At 43.1% G+C, this 19,929-nt stretch overlaps 1 protein-coding gene across 2 annotated transcripts in view; it reads left to right on the plus strand.

Annotated features, from left to right (window-relative positions):
* Nucleotides 1–19,929, plus strand: part of Lyn (LYN proto-oncogene, Src family tyrosine kinase) — a 134,792-nt gene that overhangs the window by 52,865 nt on the left and 61,998 nt on the right. The window contains exons 2-8 of one of the 2 annotated variants that reach the window (XM_004653349.2): nt 5,514–5,650; nt 9,148–9,193; nt 9,952–10,057; nt 11,744–11,842; nt 11,963–12,066; nt 12,386–12,535; nt 15,727–15,879. In XM_004653349.2, coding sequence (XP_004653406.1) covers nt 5,519–5,650; nt 9,148–9,193; nt 9,952–10,057; nt 11,744–11,842; nt 11,963–12,066; nt 12,386–12,535; nt 15,727–15,879 — 790 coding nt within the window. In that variant the 5' untranslated portion in view covers nt 5,514–5,518. The remainder of the gene's footprint in view (nt 1–5,513; nt 5,651–9,147; nt 9,194–9,951; nt 10,058–11,743; nt 11,843–11,962; nt 12,067–12,385; nt 12,536–15,726; nt 15,880–19,929) is intronic. The other variant, XM_004653350.2, reaches the window with a different exon arrangement.

Below are 19,929 nucleotides of genomic sequence, written 5' to 3' on the forward strand. Positions count from 1 at the left end.
TGTTTATTTGAGGGGGGGAGAGAAAATGGGCACACAAGGGCCTCCAGCTGCTGTGAATGAACTCCAGATGCATGCTCCACCTTGTGCATCTGGCTTATGTGGGTCCTGGGGAATTGAACATGGGTCCTTTGGCTTTGCAGGCAAGTGCCTTAACTGCTAAGCCATCTCTCCAGCCCGGAAGTCATGTTTAAGATCAGCTTTTTATTGACAAGGTTCATATGCAAGAGAATCCCTTTTAAAGAATCTCATTCAGTAGTTTTTAGCATATCTTCCATGTTGTATCCAAGTCCTTCTGCTCTTTCCAATGCTCCTTCACTTCCTTTCTCACTTTGTATAAATTTTATCTTCCCCTCTTCCACGAGGTGCCTGCTGTTCTTTACGCAGGCTGGAGATAGTTCCTTACCATAGGGGCACTCTGGTCAGAGACATTCCTTAATGCCAGAACAGGATTGGCTCACTTACTCCCCCCACACCCCGCCAACAAAACAAAACTCTAGGGAGGGCCTAGTGTATTGCTAGATAACAGAAAACTAGTCTCACCTGGGTGGAGGGACCTCTTCAAGTGATGGTGACAGGATGGGGGAGAACACAGAATAAGCGTAAACACTTGACCCTGCACAAATATGGCACGTTGGTTGACATCCCCTCTGTCCACCTGCTGCTTTGTGCTCATCCTTCTCTACTGAGACCGCTGCACCGCTTCCTTTGGATTTCCCGGCTGGCTTGACTTCCTGCTTCCTAGAAAGTTCTCTGACAGAAATAGTTCTTCATGGGGTCGTTCCACTCACAGTTTTCTACGGCTCTCTACTGAAATGAAGGCCATCATTCTGTGGCTACACAAAGAATGGCTGGATACAAGTTTTCTTTCTTTCTTTTTTTCACATTGCTTGCCTTTATACACATTTTTTTTCTGTCTCTCTCTTCCCCTCTCTCTCTCTCTCTCTCTCTCACATACACACACATTAACGTGCACTATTCATTTTATAACATTTTGTTAAAAAGTTTTTTTTATGTAGTTTATAATGTCACCTTATTTTTGCCATCCTGTTTTCTACTTTAAATTTTTTAAGCCTACAGAAAACATGAAAGGATATGCCCTTCTTCTAGAGTAACTAATGTTAATATTTTTAGATATATTTCCCCTTCTTCCCCACCCCCTTTTATGTGGTTGAAGTGTTGAGAATGGTAGAGACTTTTACCCTTAGCCCTGGACACTCCCATAGTACTGAAACAGTTCCTGTGTCATGCTGAGATCGACTTGGATTTCCCCAGATAATTCTGGCTGTGTATGGTCTCTATTGTCCCTCCCCAGGATTCAGTCAAGGTTCACGTATTTCTTCATAGTCTCTCTCACGGTGTCTCTCTGCCTGTCCCCCCCCCACCACCACCCCGTCTCCTCTCTGCCGGGACTAGAACCCAGGCTTTGTTGGGTAAGTGCTCTACCACTGATAAGCTTCATCCCAGGTGTATCGCCCTTTTACTATGGAGTAGTTCTGCTTCCTTTACCCCTGCAGAGAAGTTCTAGGCTAGTCATTTTTAGATCAGGCCTATTCCGCTCTTCCCTATGTTTCCTATAAACTGGTAAATTAGATTTAGAGGCTACTTTTATTTACATTTGTGTTTGTTAGTTTTTTTGAGGTAGGGTCTCACTCTAGCCCACGCTGACCTGGAACTCATTCTATAGTTCTAGGTTAGCCTCAAACTTATCCCAACCCTCCTACCTCTGCCTCCCAAGTACTGGGATTGTGCCACCATGCCTGGCTTTTATTCATATGCCAATAAAATGACAATTTTCATATATGTACATAATGTGTTCTGACCTCAATCCCCACCCATTACTTTGTTTTGCCTCCTCCCATTACCCTAACACTGAACCTCTTCTTCTTTCCAACTAGTCCCCCTATTATTTGGATGTCATATTTTTTAAATTTTGCTCTTCTCCATCATCCATGGCCATATATTCTTACACAGGTATCAATATCCACTGGGAAGTCATGAATGCAATGGCCACTTCATGTCCAGAAGAAAACATTCTAGAGCTCTCCTCCTCATCCTCCCTGGCTCTTAGAATCTCTGCCATTTCTTCTGCGGGATTTACACTTTTTAAAATAATTAATTTTATGACACAGTATCGCTTTGTAGCCCAGGGTGGTGTTGAACGCTTATCCTTCGTCTAAGCCACCAACAGTTCAGGGATGACAACTGCAATTTTTTAAGATAGACAATTCTAGATACTTCTGCCACACATACTGTCTCTTCTGAAACAAGACCTTGAGGTGGGATTTACCCTTTTTCATCTTCTTTTTGGTTGGAGAGACCCAGATGAGCTTGTGGCCAGCACCAAGCCGGGTATCTGAAGTGGTTGCATCCTCCCAATCTCTCCCTACATAGGCTGTGACTTAGGTGTTGTGGCTCATACACATTGGGAAGGCAGAGGCAGTAGGTTCCCTGAGTTGGAGGCTAGCCTGGGCTACACAGTGAGTTATACATGTGCCAGCATAAGATACAGAGTGAGACCCTGGGGTGGGGAAAGAGGAAGGGAGTAGGGAGAAAGGGAGAGAGAAAGGAAAAGGAGGAGGAAAGGAAGGAGGAAAGGGGAGGTGAGGAGAGAGAGGGGGAAATTAGGCTTCGAGCCCCTTCTCATAGCAGTGCGTTAGTGGCTGGCAGTATTGTAAAGAACCCAGCAGCAAGCCCAGCTAAGCGGTGGGGCAGGGGACCCACTGAGCTCCCTCCACCTTTCACAGAACTCAGCCTTCCGGGCCTGTCCTGTTGCCATATTTTCTCAAGAACAAGCACCAATGTGAGGGCTGGTCACCTAGACACAGCAATTTCAGGAGGATGTGGGAGCGCAGAATCAATGGCACAAATTTTGCGGAAGAGGGGGCGGAAAGAATGTCAGGGCCACATGTTGGGTCAGGATATGCAGAGACATTTATCTTACCCATAACTATGTGCTAACCCCACAATGCATGACCCATATACCTCAACAAGGAGGGGCCAAGGGGAGGGGTAGGTCATGGATGAGCCTAAAAATGGTACCAAACTGACTGTATTTGCTAAATACAAAACTAATTAATAAATAATTAAAAAAAATAAAAGAACTCATGCTTATTTACAGATAAACTCTAAGACCCATTTCCATTTCAGAAACCCAGCTTATGAAAAAATGGGCTGTTTTGTACTTAAAGTAGCTGCTTCCTTTTTATTCTGGGAACTACAGATCGCTAGTTTCAGAAAAGGTGTGGCGGGTACAGGCCTCAGGCCCAGCTAATGAACTGATAAACAAGTCCAAGTTCGCTGACCCAGGGAAGCCTGCTGGAGGCCAGAGCTGGGTGAGCCACCCACACACCGAGGCCCAGAGTCCAGAGACTACCCAGAGGTTTTAACACAGTTCCTCCCTCACTCACAGGACCTCTCCCCCAACTCATTCTTAAGTTCCAGGATTGGTCCCAATATGGCTGTGCTCTAGTACTACACAGATCTAGAAGGGAATTTTCTGGAATGTGTAGACTGAATCTATTCTGTGTGAATTACTACCCTGGAGGGCCTTCTAAGGGAGATGTAATAGGTTTTGACTTGTTTTTTTTTTTTTAATTAATTAATTTATTTATTTATTTGAGAGCGACAGACACAGAGAGAAAGACAGATAGAGGGAGAGAGAGAAAATGGGCGCGCCAGGGCTTCCAGCCTCTGCAAACAAACTCCAGACGTGTGCGCCCCCTTGTGCATCTGGCTAACGTGGGTCCTGGGGAATCGAGCCTCGAACCGGGGTCCTTAGGCTTCACAGGCAAGCGCTTAACCACTAAGCCATCTCTCTAGTCCTTGACTTGTTTTTTAAAGGTATGGATTCAGCCCTGAGACTATATTATAAGGCAACAATTACTTAATTTCATTTTTCAAAATCTTGGAATTTTTTTTTTCTTTTCTTTTTTGAGGCCAACCTGGAATTCACTATGTAGTTTCAGGATGGCCTCAAACTCAAATTGATCCTCTTACCTCTGCCTCCTGAGTGCTAGGATTAAAGGTGTGCACCACCATGTCTGGCTTCAAAATCTCTTTAGTCTCCAGAATGTACTGCCTGCCTTAGAATTAATTGAATGAAGAAATGATGGGCTAGACAGATAGCTTAGTAGTTAAGGGACTTGCCTGCAAAGCCTAATGACCCGAGTTCTATTTCCCAGTACCCACATGAAGCCAGATGCTCAAAGTGGTGCATGCGTCTGGAGTTTGTTAGCAGAGTCGGAGTGCCTTGATGTACCCATTCTCTCTGTCTCTCATCTCTCTATCTCTCTCTGCTTGCAAACAGATAAATAAAAATATTTTCTTTTAATGAGGCTGGTGTTTGATGAATAGCCCCTGTGAGGGTAAACAGCCCCTTCTCACTGGGACAATTCCTTCACAGTCCTATGTGCAACCACATCTTGTGGGTGACACCATTGTACCTCCAGTGCCTCTATCTCTCCTGGTTGCCAGGCTCAGATGTCAGCTTGCTAGGAAGGCTATTGGACCAGGTCGTCTGAATGATCACAGTCATCTTTTGTCCTATTTGTCTCCTTTGTTTCCATTTTGGAGAAGTTCTCCACCATCTTCATACTGTCCTAGGATGTCTCCTCATCTGCCCCTTACACACCGTAGATAGAATGCATTACCTATCTTCAGGGCACACAAACCAAGCTGTTGGCATTGCACGCAGCATGTACCTGTCTCCAGACCTGTCTCCTAGCCTTTTCTACCTACACCTTTGCTAATGGCTTCTCTGTCCGAATCTGAGGTCACCATGGCTGCATGGGTAGGCCTTTCTTCCTGGAATCCCTTTGCTGGTTTTGCCACCTGACTGAAATCCCTCCTATCAGGAATCAGAGGTTCCTCTGGAAGCTTCCCCAACCAACTCCCTTTCCTTTCGCCTGAGTTTCAGGTTTTTTCTTTTCTTTCTTTCTTTCTTTCTTTCTTTCTTTCTTTCTTTCTTTCTTTCTTTCTTTCTTTCTATTTTTAAAATTATTTATTCATTTACAAGCATAGAGAAAGGGAGAGAGAGTATGGGAGTATCAGGATATCTTACCATTGCAGACATACTCCAGATGCATGCACCACTTCACACACCTGGCTTTACATGAGTACTGGGAAATTGAACCCAAGCCATCAGGCTTTGCAAGCAAGTGCCTTTAACCACTGAGCCATCTACCCAGCTCTGAAGTCTTCCTAGGATTTGTACCTCCTATGTCAATTGACTTGCCATACTGTGCCATGATTTTAATGTACAAACTTTTGCCAGAGTAGGAATTGTGTCTGGCTGACAGGAAAGCGATGCTCAGTAAATGCTGAATGGGTGAATGAAGGAAGGAACAGGTGAATGAGCAAAAAAACCTGTTTGCCAACATCCACATTTGAATGTGCTAATCTTTATATGGCAAAGAAATAAAAGTGTGGTCTTTTTACTCTCCTTTAATGGAGATTTTGGTGACATGAAGTCAGTTTTGGAGTGATAAAACAATATTACTTTTATATTCCAACAGGAAATATGGGATGTATAAAATCAAAAAGGAAAGACAATCTGAATGACGATGGAGTAGATTTGAAGACTCAACCAGTACGTAATACTGACCGAACTATTTATGTGAGAGATCCAACGTCCAATAAACAGCAAAGGCCAGTAAGTAGATAGTCTCAGGAAAGAATTGTCAAAGCAGGATCAAAGTATGGCTGCACAGTTTAAACCTTCTATAAGAATGCATGCAAAGAAGTCACATTGATTACTTCAGCGTGACACAAATTTTCATATGCTTTGTAACTTTATCCTTTGGAGAATGTGTAAAGATTTTAGGGATAACTCATTTCACCTACTGGACAGTAAACAGGTCTTTGGTTGTATTGTATGTATGGAGAAAACCGCCTTTCATATTACTGGTGCAAAGACCACAACGGCTTGCATGAGTCAATGTAGGTAGTAAGATCAGCACAGGGTCTGGAAGAAAAAGGAAATAATGGATTTAAACCAGTAGCTAAAATATGTACTAACATGTCTTATAGCTCGTTTCATGAGGTCATTTCTTCAGATGGTTTGAAATTGATGCGGATGTTATCACAATTTATTGTGGTAATGAAAAGGTTAAGAAAGGCACATCTTGCTGGGTGTGGTGATACACACCTTTAATCTTGGTCCCTGATGGGCTGAGGTAGGAGGATCATCTGGGCTAGAGTGAGGCTCTGCCTCAAAAAAAAAAAAAAAAAAAAAAGTCTCTCTTAGCCTTACACAACAATCTACAGTAGCAATTTTATTTTCATGATCTGCTTCCTGGTTCATCTGGAAAGAACTGACATCATCTTTTCAGGAAGCAAGTAGCTCAGAACTGTTTATAACTACAACCTTAAATCTACTTTATTTCAGAGTTTATAACGTCTACATACATTCTCTCATATGTCTGTATTTCCTCACATAGACTGATTTTTATGGAATATCTTGTCATTGAAGCTGAAAACATCTTAGCCCATAATTCTTCTTTGTGAAGAATTTGCATAAGTTTTTAGTCTGACCTGGTTTTTGAAGTGGGTTGGCATTTAAAAAATATCTTTTTAAAGTCCAGTCCTCCTGTGGGCCCTTGCCCAAACTTTTCCCTTTTATGCTCCAGATAATATTTATTTATGACACGTGAGACCCCATGGCATCATCAATACTGGTAAGTCAGGGTTAGCTAAGGAGAGGAGGAGCTGAAAGTGTCATTATATTGTGTGTCTGGGTAGACAAGTTATCACTGAATCGTCTAAAGTTACATATAGAAAATACATCCAAGGTACTGGAGAGATAGTTCATTAGGTAAAAACACTTGCAAAGCAGCATGAGGACCTAAGTTTGCATCCCCAGCACACCCACGTCAATGCTGGGTATGGCTCTGCTCACTCACAATCCCAGCTCTGGGAAGGCAAAGACTAGCAGATCTCTGAGACACGATAGCTGCCTACTTAGTCTACCCAAAATTGTTGAGCCATATTGTGTTCATAAGAGACACTGTCTCAGTAAACAAGGTGGAGAGTGATTGAGAAAGACACCTGACAGCGACCTCTGGCCTGCAAGCACACATGCACACATACATGTAATGTGCATGCACACACACACATGCTCACACACATATGCAAAAAGGAAAGTGCATCTGCACAAAATGCATAAGACTATTAGTAGCTTTAATAATTCAGTGATGATAGAAACTTATTTCATCAATATGTATAGATATAGGACTGTATAGTCTATAAATATTAACAGAAAATAAAAGGCACTGATGTAAAAATTCCATTTTCTCATAGAAAGTTCTCACAAAAAGGTTCTGTTTGTTTAGCATACCCTATACTATAGATTTTAGCTGCTTCAACATCCAAGTTGCTTTTTTGAGTTCATGAATTAATAATGAAACAATTAACTAATTTATAATGATGAATGAAGGTGCCTTAATTCGGGGAAACCAAGAATAGTGACATTTTCCCCTCTTGTTCCATGTACAAGATTTGAAAGTCACACTGGAAAGCAGAAGCAGTAGAGCACATGTCTGAAGTATTTCAGTTCCCCCTTGTACACCATAAGCATGTTGGTTTGGGGATTCTGGGGTCCCAGATGCCCTTACCTGATGAGCCCCATTCTGTGCCTGTAAATAGCACTCAGCCCCCAACACATGTGCCAAAATGCATGCCATGGGGTGGCTGCAGGGAGTATGAGGAAAGGTGAAATGGAATGGATACAAACTCAGTAACACGTAAGGAAAAGCAGTAAGGGAAAGGGCCATGTGTATGTGTTTTGAGCTTTAAAAATGTATCCAAATGTGCTGCGTGCGGTGATGTGCACCTATAGCTGCAACATGGGGTCACTTGAGTTTGCGATCAGCCTGAACAGCCGAGTGAGATGCATGTATATACATATATGTGTATATGTATATATATTGCATTCAATTGTTTGTAAATTAACCTCTGATTTTTGCAGATCAGCTTGCTGCTTTTATAACTATTTAATTAGTTTCTCATCAAGTTATTTCTTCTAAATCATTGAAAATAGATTGTAATTCCTAATTACACAAATTTAAATGACTAAAACAACAGTATAAACTTCTTAAAGTAGATCACAAGTGATAGTATGAACTCTTGGATTTTCTGATCCTTAAGTATCATTAATTTCCCCTCATTTGTGAGCTCACTTTCACGCCAGCATAAGCATTTTGGTTTCACTCCATTAAATCACTTTAATCAAAGAAAGACAAAAATTAGATGAGTTGCAGAATAGGTCTCTGTCAGAGCCTCCTCTGAGGAGGCCACAAGACCTGACACACTGTCAGCAGGGCTGTAGTGGGGAAAAGGCTGACGTTGGGAGGTACTTAAGGTTGTCTTCTGTGTCACCAGTCCCCGCCCCACAACTCACACAGCTAGAGTACTAGGGGATTTCTGTCCCCAAGACAGACTCGTAGTCAGCCAAGAAATCCTGGATCTCTCAGACTTGCTCTAGCTATTAAGTGAAAAGTCTGACCACATCGGTTCACATGAGTCTGGGAAGCATGCACGTAGGCTGGCCCGACAGCTCTGAGAAGGCACCAGGGCTCTGCCAGTTCTGTCTTTTGCCATGTTGCCCTTGGTGTTTGGTTTCCGTGGTTGGTGGACCTCCAGCTCTCCCTTGTTTCTAGACAGAAAGAAGGAGGTAAGAGAAAAGGCACATCTTCCCCAGTGCTTGACATAACCACTGAGTAGTTTATGGTCTGCTCCCTCCCTACCTACATAGAGGCCGGAAGTCAGGAAGCCATCATCAAACTGGGAAAATTGTCATCCCAAGTAAAATTAGGATTCTGTCACTAGAAAGAGGAAAAACTGATGAATGGGCACCTTGTCTCATCTCTGAGCCCTGTTCACCTCTTGCCGGCGGCACGGGCGAGGACGGTGTATGCCGGAGGAGCGCTGAGAATGACGTGCACAAGTGCAACCCTGCAGATTGCCCCTGCGCTGAGCCCTGCTCCCCGTGGCCTCACTGTAGTCTTTTTTCTCTTGGCTCTTCTTCCCCATTTCAGAACCATGCAAACCTAAACCTCACTAGCCACTGTTAGAAAAATGCTGCACAACATAAATATAAGTGGACAAAGCTAAGCTTAAAACTTTTTTTTTCTAACAAATACTCTTTCCTAGGTTCCAGAATCTCAGCTTTTGCCAGGACAGAGATTTCAAAATAAAGGTATGTTTTCTTAACAACATAATTAATCTTATTATTATTATTATTTTTTACTATTAGAGTCTCTATAAAATAGTTGTCCTAGATTTTTGTATTTTCTGTTGGGGAAAATATACATAACCTAAAATTTATTATAATCTTAATCATTTTTAAGCGCAGACGTCAGCAGCAGGAGGTACATTCACATTGCTGTGCCATCCTTGACACCATTATACTGAGGACATTTTTATTATTCCAAGTGAAACTCTGTCCCCATGAAACACTGTCTTCTCATGCTCCACTCCCTTTCATCCCTTTCTTTCTCTATAGATTTGATTATTCTGGTCTAGGTACTGCATGTGGCTGGAAACAGTATTTGTCCTTTTGTCCCTGGCTTATTTAACCTGGCATAATACCCTAAAGGTTCGTGTATAATGTAATCTTAAGGCTATTATTTTGGTGTATGTATATATTACATGTGTTCACATATTCATCCACCTGTGTCCATAGGGGCTGCTGTTGCCTTCTAGAGCTGTGACTTAATGCTTCAGTGATCATGGATATATCTTTGCTTAGTGGCATTGGGATTACAGTTGCAGGTTACTGTGGTCTGTGATAGTCGGTGCTGTATACAGAATGTATAGCAGGTTACTTTGCAGACCAGGATGGAGCCTGCTGGGTGGGAAGCACATGGCCCCTCTCTCCAGCACTTCCTCTTTCTCTGTGTCCCTGAGGAGGTGTTATGGATTCTCAAAGGGCTTTACTGTGTCTTACATTCTTAGATCCAGAGGAGCAAGGAGACATAGTGGTGGCTTTGTACCCCTATGATGGCATCCACCCAGACGACCTGTCCTTCAAGAAAGGCGAGAAGATGAAAGTCCTGGAGGAGTAAGTATGTCTAGGCACCCACAGCTGTGGCTCAGGTCAGGGGTTCTGTTGATGGCCCATTTGCTTTGCATCCAGAGCAGTTGAGGACCCCCTCCCCACCAGGCCCTCTGCTGCCAGAGGGCTCAGACACCAGGAGGAATGAGCAAAAGCACTTCTCTTTTAAGTCTGGCTGTGAGCACTCTCTAGTTTTCTCAGCAAGGACATGAGGGTTTCTTTCTTCACCAGTGTGCCACCTAATGAACTTTCGGTTGGTGTGACATCCACACATCGTTTTAAATGGCCATTTTTACTTGTCACACTGCTCAGACGCAGACTGGCTCCTGGGCTGCTCTGTGTGATTTCCAAGGGTGTGGGGCTACCGCCACATTGCGACAGCCCTGCTCAGCAACACGAGAGTTTCCCTGAAGCTGCTGGACACTTCCTTTCCTCAACTCTGCATGTGACAAACAGACAGTGACACATGTGGGCTCTAGTGCAGAGCAGTGAGAAGGAAGAATAAGGACTTTAAGCACTTAAAGTACAGTTTCCTGCTGATTTTGCATGACGAAAAGGAGACCCCTTCGTTAACGACAATGCTGAGCGTGAACTGCTCTCTGGGTTAGCATTAGAGCATGGTTCAAGGCTTACTTGCTTGAAGAGTTTCATAGTTTTTTTTTTTTTTTTTTTTTTATTCAGGACATCTATTTTGGTGAAAGCTAGGTGTATTTTGTATATGTGTATGAGCGGTGGGTGGTTTCTCTGCAAGTATATGCATGTTCATATGTGTGTGGGAGCATGTGGAAGGATACACTTGCATGGATGTGTGCACACATGTGGAGGCCAAAGGCTGGTGTTGGGTTATTTAGTCAATTGCTCTCTACCTTATTTATTGAGGCAAGATCTCTCACTGGACCCAGAACTCACAAATTTGTCTAGTGTAACCAACCAAGCTGCACAGGGATTGGGCCTGCCTATGCCTTCTGAGCACTGGTTTCGAGGGTGCATTGCCTAGCATTTAAGTAGGTGCTGGGCTCCACACTTACACCATCATGCTTCTGAAGTGAATGCTTCACTGATTGAACCATGTCTTCTGTCTTGAAACTAGCTGGGCTTTTTGTTTAACTTTAATTTTTATTTATTTATTTGAGAAAGGGGCAGATAGAGAAAGAATGGGCACACCAGAGACTCCAGCCACTGCAAACAAACTCCAGATGCATGAGCCACCTTGTGCATCTGGCTATATGTAGGTATTTGGGGAATCAAACCTGGCTACTTTGCTGTGCAGGCAAGTGCCTTAATCACTAAGCCATCTCTCCAACTCAGGCTAGCTGTTTTTAACAAGTTTATAGCACATGAACTATCAGTATTATTCCCTGAATTTCCATACTACAGAGATTCTTAAAGCATCTCTTAGCTATGCTGAAGAAATGAGAGATGTTTCACTTCTGTGGGATGGAACATTTTTACCAACTCTGTCTTTTTTTTATTTTAATTTTTTTTTTTTTATGTAGCACTGAACAGAGTGAAATCACATTTAAGTTGTTTGGATGTTTTATTTGCTTCTGTCTCAACATATATTTATATCCTCAAGAGGCATGGGTTCTCCCATTAAATTCTAGGATGTTCACACTCTCCTCAAAGCTAATACATTTTAGGACAATCGCTATTCTCGCTCTTGAGTCACTTTGACATGTTTTTCTATTCTAGGCATGGAGAATGGTGGAAAGCTAAGTCCCTGTCAACAAAGAAGGAAGGTTTCATCCCCAGCAACTATGTGGCCAAGGTCAACACCCTAGAAACAGAAGAGTGAGTCTTGTTGCAGTGTTGTCTCCTGAGCCTCTGTTCCCCGCATGGATTACTTGCTTTCTGCATCACCTTTCCCCCTCCCTGCCACAACACCCATGAAATGCTCACATATCTTCACAGGTGGTTTTTCAAGGACATCACCAGGAAAGATGCGGAACGACAGCTTCTAGCACCAGGCAACAGTGTGGGGGCTTTTCTTATCAGAGAGAGTGAAACATTGAAAGGTGAGCAGTGGTTTGGCATTATTATTTAAAGTGAATCCTGAAATATAAAAAGAAAGAACACCATAGTAACTTTTCTGTTTGGCTAAATGATTTTAGAAAACTCATAGAGAAGTAAAGTGACATGTCGGTCATTTGCCTGGAAAAAAAAAAATGCTGGTTTCATTTGTCAAAAAGTTTTATAGGACTTTGGAAATTATGGCTTATAAGCCTCTTGACTTTACATTTGTACATTTTATGGTAATGTGTGTACCACAGTGTTGTATAATGCATGCCTGATTACCAGTGTTACCCACACCACTCTTTACCCTTTGCCTCCCAGGAAGCTTCTCTCTGTCGGTCAGAGATTATGATCCTGTGCATGGTGATGTTATTAAGCACTACAAAATCAGAAGTCTTGACAATGGTGGTTATTATATCTCTCCACGGATCACTTTTCCCTGTATCAGTGACATGATTAAACATTACCAAAGTAAGTAAAACCTAAAGGTTTAAGTGTGAGGTGACAGATTTTTGCATGAAGGCTTTGTTTTAGATAAAGCTGATGGATTATAATCTGTAACTGATTCTAAATTAAGCTATAACTAAATATGCACATGCTATTTGACTTACACTGAGGTCATGTTTTAATGAATCTATTATAGATTGAAAGATTCTGTGGACTCCTCCCTCCTCTGTTATTCTCATTCATATATGCATATGGTCAAAGTGTTGGAGGTCCATGGTTGACACAGTGCTTCCCTACCCTTGTGCCCCATGGAGCTTTCATAGATACAGAATATCAGTGCATTTCTTAAAAATTTATTTTATTATTTATTGAATTCTATACAAAGGTTATATATGATTAGACCTCCTTTCCCCCATCCCAATTCTGCTGAGGGTCTTCTTTGGTGGGGTAATTGGAATTCACTGCGGGGACCAGGAGACCTCAGTCAGGCTCTGCAGGGGGGAGAGGCATGGTGCCTCAGGCTATTCCCACCCACCCTGAGGCTCTTATAATTTTCCCACCCCCTCTTCCACAGTGTTCCTTCAGGGGCAAAATAGGGATCTGATTTAGTGTTGCTTTCTCTGTAGCCTCTGGATCTCTGTTTTTTTTTAATTAATTTATTTTTTTTTATTAACATTTTCTATGATTATAAAATATATCCCATGGTAATTCCCTCCCTCCCCACCCCCACACTTTCCCGTTTGAAATTCCATTCTCGTGGATCTCTGTTTTGATGAGGTTTGAATGTGCTGTTTCCCTGGAACTGGTTTTCAGGCTAGCCATTGCAACAGTATTTGTGTCACCTTCCTTTGTATAGTGACTTCTGGGCCCAGGCAGATGAGGTGGAGGTGACAGTTCCCATGGTAGACAATCAGCGCTCTCTTCTTGATATACTGATGTATACTGGTTCTCCTCAGTATTCTCCTCCATCAGTAAAACACAACAGATTCTCCAACCAAAAGTGAGAGCAGTATGAATTAAAGGGGATAAGCATAATTACTAGAGATATATTGATGTAAATATCCATTCTTCTTAAAGAGCAGTGGAGGTTCTCTTAGGAATCTATTGTTTTCCTGTCATAGGGAATCTGGTTTAGCTCCCAGAGCCAAATATGATCACCCCCACTGAGTGGGTCTCAAGTCCAGTCTGTGAGCAGTTGGTCACCTGCATCGACTATGTGCCACTATTGCACAAGTGTATGCTTCTTTCTTGGCTGGTGGCTTTTGTAACTATCGGTATCTCCTGCTTATTCACTCTGTTGGCAACTGTCATTTGCCAGCCACTGTCATAGCACTTTTCAGCACTATGAGGGCTAACTGGGAGAGAACTGGATTCCCTCTCAGCTGAACATGTATTTTTATTTTAATTTTACCTATTTATTTGCAAGAGTATAGTCAGACCAGGGCCTCTTGCCAGCGCAAACAAACTTCGGGTGCATGAGGCACTTTGGGGAATTAAACACAAGCCCAGCAGGCTTTGCAAACAAGTGCCTTTAACCACTGAGCCATCTCCCCAGCCCTCTGAATACATTATTTTTTAAGTGTGACAACCTGTCAGGTTTTGTCTGTTTGTTCTTTTTAAATTTTTATTTATATGAAAGAGAGAGAGAAAGAGGGAGGGAGAGAGAGAGACAGAGACAGAGAGAGAGAGAATAGGTGCACCAGGGCCTCTAGCCACTGCAAATGAGCTCCAGACACATGCACCACCTTGAGTATCTGGCTTATGTGGGTCCTGGGGCATTGAACCTGCATTCTTTGGCTTTGGAGGCAAGTGACTTCACCACTAAGCTGTCTCTCCAGCCCTGCTTTTTAAAAAATATGCTAGCAGTGTTGATGAATAAAAATCAAATATTTGTCAAGAATGATGGCATAGGCCTTGAACACCATCATTTGGAAGGCTGAAGTAGAAGGATCTTCATTAATTTAAGGTCAACCTGAAGCTACAGAATGATTGCCAGGTCAGCCTGGGCTAAAGTTAAACTCTGCTTCAAAACAAACAAACAAAATGAAATAAAACAAAAGTCATATATTTCAAATTCTCAATAATTTTGAAAGTTATAACTATAAAAAAAGACACTTCTATTAACATTTTAGATGATGGCCTAATAGCTAATAATAAAAGTAATAGCTTCTTTAGGCCTTTTTATGGATGCTGGAAAAATAGAGTGTTGTGCAATCATCGCTTTGTACCAACCCAATTCTTTTTCTTTTCTTTTTGTTCTTTTTTTTTTTTTTTTTCAAGGTAGGGTCTCACTCTGGCTCAGGCTGACCTGGAATTCACTCTGTAGTCTCAGGTGGCCTTGAACTCATGGTGATCATCCTACCTCTGCCTCCTGAGTGCTGGGATTAAAGGCGTGCGCCACCATACCCGGCTCAATTCTTTTTCTTAAAATATTATATTTATTTGAGAGAGAGGGAGGCAGATAGATAGATGGATGGATGGATGGATGGATGGATAGATAGATAGATAGATAGATAGATAGATAGATAGATAGATAGATAGATAGCAGATATACCTGGGCCTTCAGCAACTGCAAACTTCAGTCTCATATGCCACCATGTGCATCTAGTTTATATGGGTACTGGGAAACTGAACCTTGGTCCTTAGGCTTTGCTGGCAAGCTCCTTAACTGCTAAGCCATCTTTCCATAACCAAACTATTTTTTAAATTTTTATTTATTTATTGGAGAGCAACAGGCAGAGAGAGAAAGAGGGAGAGAGAGAAAGAGAGAGAATTGGCACACCAGGGCTTCCAGCCACTGCAAACAAACTCCAGACGTGTGCGCCCCCTTGTGTATCTGGCTAATGTAGGTCCTGGGGAATCGAGCCTCGAACCGGGGTCCTTAGGCTTCACAGGCAAGGGCTTAACCACTACGCCATCTCTCCAGCCCACCCAAACTATTTTTAAAAACTATGTGTTCTGAGTATGTATAGATTTTTTTTCCTTATCAGCATTCCCTAAGTAAAAAAGTGTAACTATTTACGTGTGTTTAAAGAGGTAATATAAGTAGTCTAGGGGTGACTTAATGTCTATAGGAGGATATGGCCAGATTGTATTAGTATGTATAAGGCATGTGCATATTTGTGGATCTTGTTATCTAAGGGGCCCTGAAACTCCTCCCTTGAGGGGTCAGACTGTACTGCATTTCTGAGCTTTTGTTCTCCCTTTCACATTAGAGCAGTCAGATGGCTTGTGCAGAAGATTGGAAAAGGCATGCATAAGTCCCAAACCACAGAAGCCATGGGATAAAGATGCGTGGGAGATCCCCCGGGAGTCCATCAAATTGGTGAAGAGGCTCGGAGCAGGACAGTTTGGAGAAGTCTGGATGGGTGAGTGGTGAGGAAGGGAGGGCTCCAGCCTGTTTCAGCTTCTGAGTCTGACCCTGAATGGGTTCAGAAAACATCATTGCTTTTGCTGTCCTCTGTCCACTTGGGGCCAAAAACTGGCCTGCAGAATTGATGTGTTTGGACTCTTCCGACTGAGTAATCCTTATCACCATTGCAAGGAAGAGAGCCAGGGGGTTTTGTTGTGAGTGGTCTCTCTACTCTTGTACCTTCTTTCATCCTCAGAAACCCTGCATCTCAGTGAAATGACCCACTAGCTTAAGAAGCCTCGCATTTATTGCACACTGAGGTTCATCATGACAAGATGTTTGCTGTGTGATGGTGACGCTCACCTTTAATCTGAGCACTCAGGAGGCTAGGGTCAGAGGATTATTATGAGTTCGAGGCCAGTTTAGGGCTACAGAATTACTTCCAGGTCAGCCTGGGATAGGGTGAAACCCTACCTTGAGAAAAGAAAGAAAGAAGGGAGGGAGGGAGGACGGAAGGAAAGAGGGAAGGAGAGAAAGAGATGCTTCTCCCAATTTGCATCATTAGTGAATCTTTACTTGGAGCTAAGTATCACTTTCTTAGGCTGGGAAGAAGGAGGACACCAACTTTTTCAAGGGCGATTTTCACTTTTGTGGGTCACATTTTCCTTCTGGCTCTGGTGAGAACAATGCAGTTGCTTCCGGCACAGGTGGCCCCAAGTGGCTGCACATCTGACTGGATTGCTCTGCCAGCTTTGTGTGAACGAGAGCCGCTGTGCCTTCCAGGTAGACAAGCTTTGGGAAATGTTCCAGCCCCAGCCCCGCAGGAAGGGAGCGCCTCCCCCTCTGTGGCCGCGGGCGTGCCTCTCGCCGTCCACGCGTCCGAGGGAGGGCTTTCCCTCGAAAGGCGCTGCCCTGCAGCTTCCTACACTTTGTCCCACTGGTGTCCTAATGAGAGAAGTATCTTTTTTTTGTTTGTTTGGTTGTTTGGTTTTTTGGTTTTTAGAGGTAGGGTCTCACTCTAGCCCAGGCTGACCTGGAATTCACTATGTAGTCTCAGGGTGGCCTCGAACTCTCAGCGATCCTCCTACCTGTGCCTCCTGGGTGCTGGGTTAAAGGCGTGCGCCACCACAACCTGCGAGAGAAGTATCTTTCAATGTGGCGAATGTGACCCAGCCTGCAGTTGATTCTCAGTGGACCTGAAGTCCTCAGATCGATCACAACCACAAACTTACAGCCCTCTTGTTGGCCGGCTTTTCCAGGGCCTATTGGCAGGGCTTGTTTTCACTCCTGTCAGCACCCTCATGAGCTTGAGTGCTCAGTCTGGAGGTGGTCTCTTCTCTCTGTGGCCTGAGTCACAATGTCATCCCATTGTTATCCTTTTAGAAGTTGATGTGAAATTAGTCTAACATAAAAATTAATCCTGTTAGAGTGAACAATTCAGTGGCATTTAGTACATTCGTAGGTTGTATAACCACTTGTCTGGTTGCAAAATATTTTCTTTCACCTCAACAGCAAACATTAAACCCATTAACCAGTAACTTCCCATTCTCCCTCTCATCAGCTCCTGGCAACCACTGCATTTTCTGTCTCTGTAAATTTTCCTCCTCCAGGTGCCGTATGCAAATGAAGTCATACAGTAGTTGACTGTTCTTTTCATTTAACTTAGTTCACTTAGCATAATGCTGGTTGTATCTGTGCTCTAGCATGCAGCAGATGTTCATTCTTTCCCATTATTGAGGGATATTTCCTTGATTGAGTATACTCCATGTGTTTATCCATTCCTCTGTTGATGGCCATTTGGGTTGTTGACACATTTTGGCTCTTATGAACAATGCCTCTGTGAACATCTTTACTAGTTATTGTGTAGACCTGATTTCATTTCTCTTTGTTTTATACACACTAGGAGTATAAACTGGTTAGTCTGTGCTCAACTTTTTCAAACTACAAAACTTTTCATTGTCTTTAAAAAAAAAAATCTTGGCTAGAGAGATGGTTTAGCAGTTCAGGTGCTTGCCTGCAAAGCCACAGGGTCCAGGTTCAATTCTCCAGTACCCACATAAGCCAGATGCACAAGGTGGTGCACGCATCTGAAGTTCATTTGCAGCGGCTAAAAGCCCGGCACTCCCATTCTTTCCCCCGCCCCCCTCATCTTTCTCTATCCCTCTTGAATAAATAAATAAAAATAAATAAAAATGTTAAAAAAAAATTTTTTCTTCCATCTTCTTCCCATCCACAGAGGTTAGTGCTCTTTATTTCTTAGTTTTTATCACTCCAAATTCATAGAGTAGAAACAAGAACGAGTGGCATACACACTTTGCTGTGTGTGCTTCATCACCGAGGTGTGCTCACACACTTGCTGGTAGGCTACTGGAGAGTAATCTCAGTGCGTTTCCGCGGCCCAGGGTCCTCATCTACGCAGTACCAACGATCACATTCAGGAACTTCAGCCTCCACACAGGTGCCTATCCAACACAGAGTTCATGTTGACTTCCCCCCAGTAATACTTTTGTGACTATTTTCCCTAACTGAAGCTTACATACTTGCATTTAACACATCTTTAATCCCCCTTAATTTGGAAATTTTCCATGGTTTATCTTTCATGACAACACATTTTACCAAACACAGAGCAGTTGCTTTTTAGAATGTCCTACAATTTAGGATTTTTTTTTTTTCCTGACATGTTCCATGATTTGGCTCAGCCTGTGCCTTTGTGAGTAGCACCAGAGCCCCTAGGCACTGCTGGGGGGGAGGGGAGAGGGGTAAAGAGGCAGAGGCATGTTTTCATTGGTCCTCTTTTTACTTTGATTTTGAGGAAGCCTGCCAAATGTTTCCATGGTGATTCTCTTTTGTACTAAAAAATAATCTGTGTGGGGCTGGGGAAATGGTTCAGCAGTTAAAGGCATTTGCTTGCAAAGCCTGATAGCCCTGGTTTCATTCCCCAGTACCCTCTTAAAGCCAGATGCACAAAATGTATGGGCTATGTAGTGTCTCTAAGCCATTTTGAGGCATATTTTTATTGCTTTGCTCCCTGTGCTCAGTGACACTGTAAGGGAGACATGACTGTCATTATTTGATAAACGAGGACACTGGGAATGAGATGAGAACATTGCCTATGGTCAAAGTAGTGAGAGAGCAAGGCTGTGCTGGCGAGCAGAAGCTCTGGACTCAGTTGATTGCTAAGCAATTTACAAGTGCGCTTGACTTCCCTGGTCTCAGTTTCCCCATCAGTGAATGAGCAAACGAGTATGACATCAGTTCCTGAGAGGTCATGCACCTGCAGTGCCTCCCAAAGTCGGGGGTTGACTACTCTGTTTTTGCTGTTATTTTTATTTGTCTGTGTTTTATTCTAGTCACTACAAGCTGTATTTCAATAGCTTTTTCTCACTTTTCATCATAGAACCAAGCTGTAAGTAATGCAGTTTGCACATTTGCTGGTGAAAGAACTGCCTATCTGTCCAAGAAACACATGGAGCATGTTACCAGGACTGTAGTTTTACTGGGCTGTACCCCACCCTCAGGTAGTAGCCCTCTGTGTAAAGTGGCAATTTGGGATTTTGTTTCACACTTCCCATGTTCATCTCTGAAGCCAGAATAAAAGTACATAAAACTATATGCTGAGAGATAGCCAAGGACAGAAACCAAATACATTCAAATCCAGTTGTTTGTATGGGTGATATAAGGGAGAATTATATCCCACTTTATGCTGTTTGAAAAGTATAGCAGCTGCCATACCAGCCTGAGGGTGAGAAAAGTCCTTGCCAGCTTTGTGGTCAGCACAGGCCCCAGTGCTTGCAGACCAGGGTGGGCTGTTGCCTGGGTGCTTTTCCAAACCCGATGCAGTGGCGTTAAAGAGTGGAACAGTGAAACATTTCACCCGTCTTCAGATGTGCAGCTGTTTAGGTCCAGGGGAAAGGACTCAGATGGTTCCCTTGTGCTTTCTTAAAATCTTCTTGATGGGGCTGGAGAGATGGCTTAGTGGTTAAGTGCTTGCCTGTGAAGCCTAAAGACCCCGGTTCGAGGCTCGGTTCCCCAGGTCCCACGTTAGCCAGATGCACAAGGGGGCGCA

Source organism: Jaculus jaculus, chromosome 2 (assembly GCF_020740685.1).
Source record: "Jaculus jaculus isolate mJacJac1 chromosome 2, mJacJac1.mat.Y.cur, whole genome shotgun sequence".
NCBI classification, from domain to species: Eukaryota; Metazoa; Chordata; class Mammalia; order Rodentia; family Dipodidae; genus Jaculus; species Jaculus jaculus.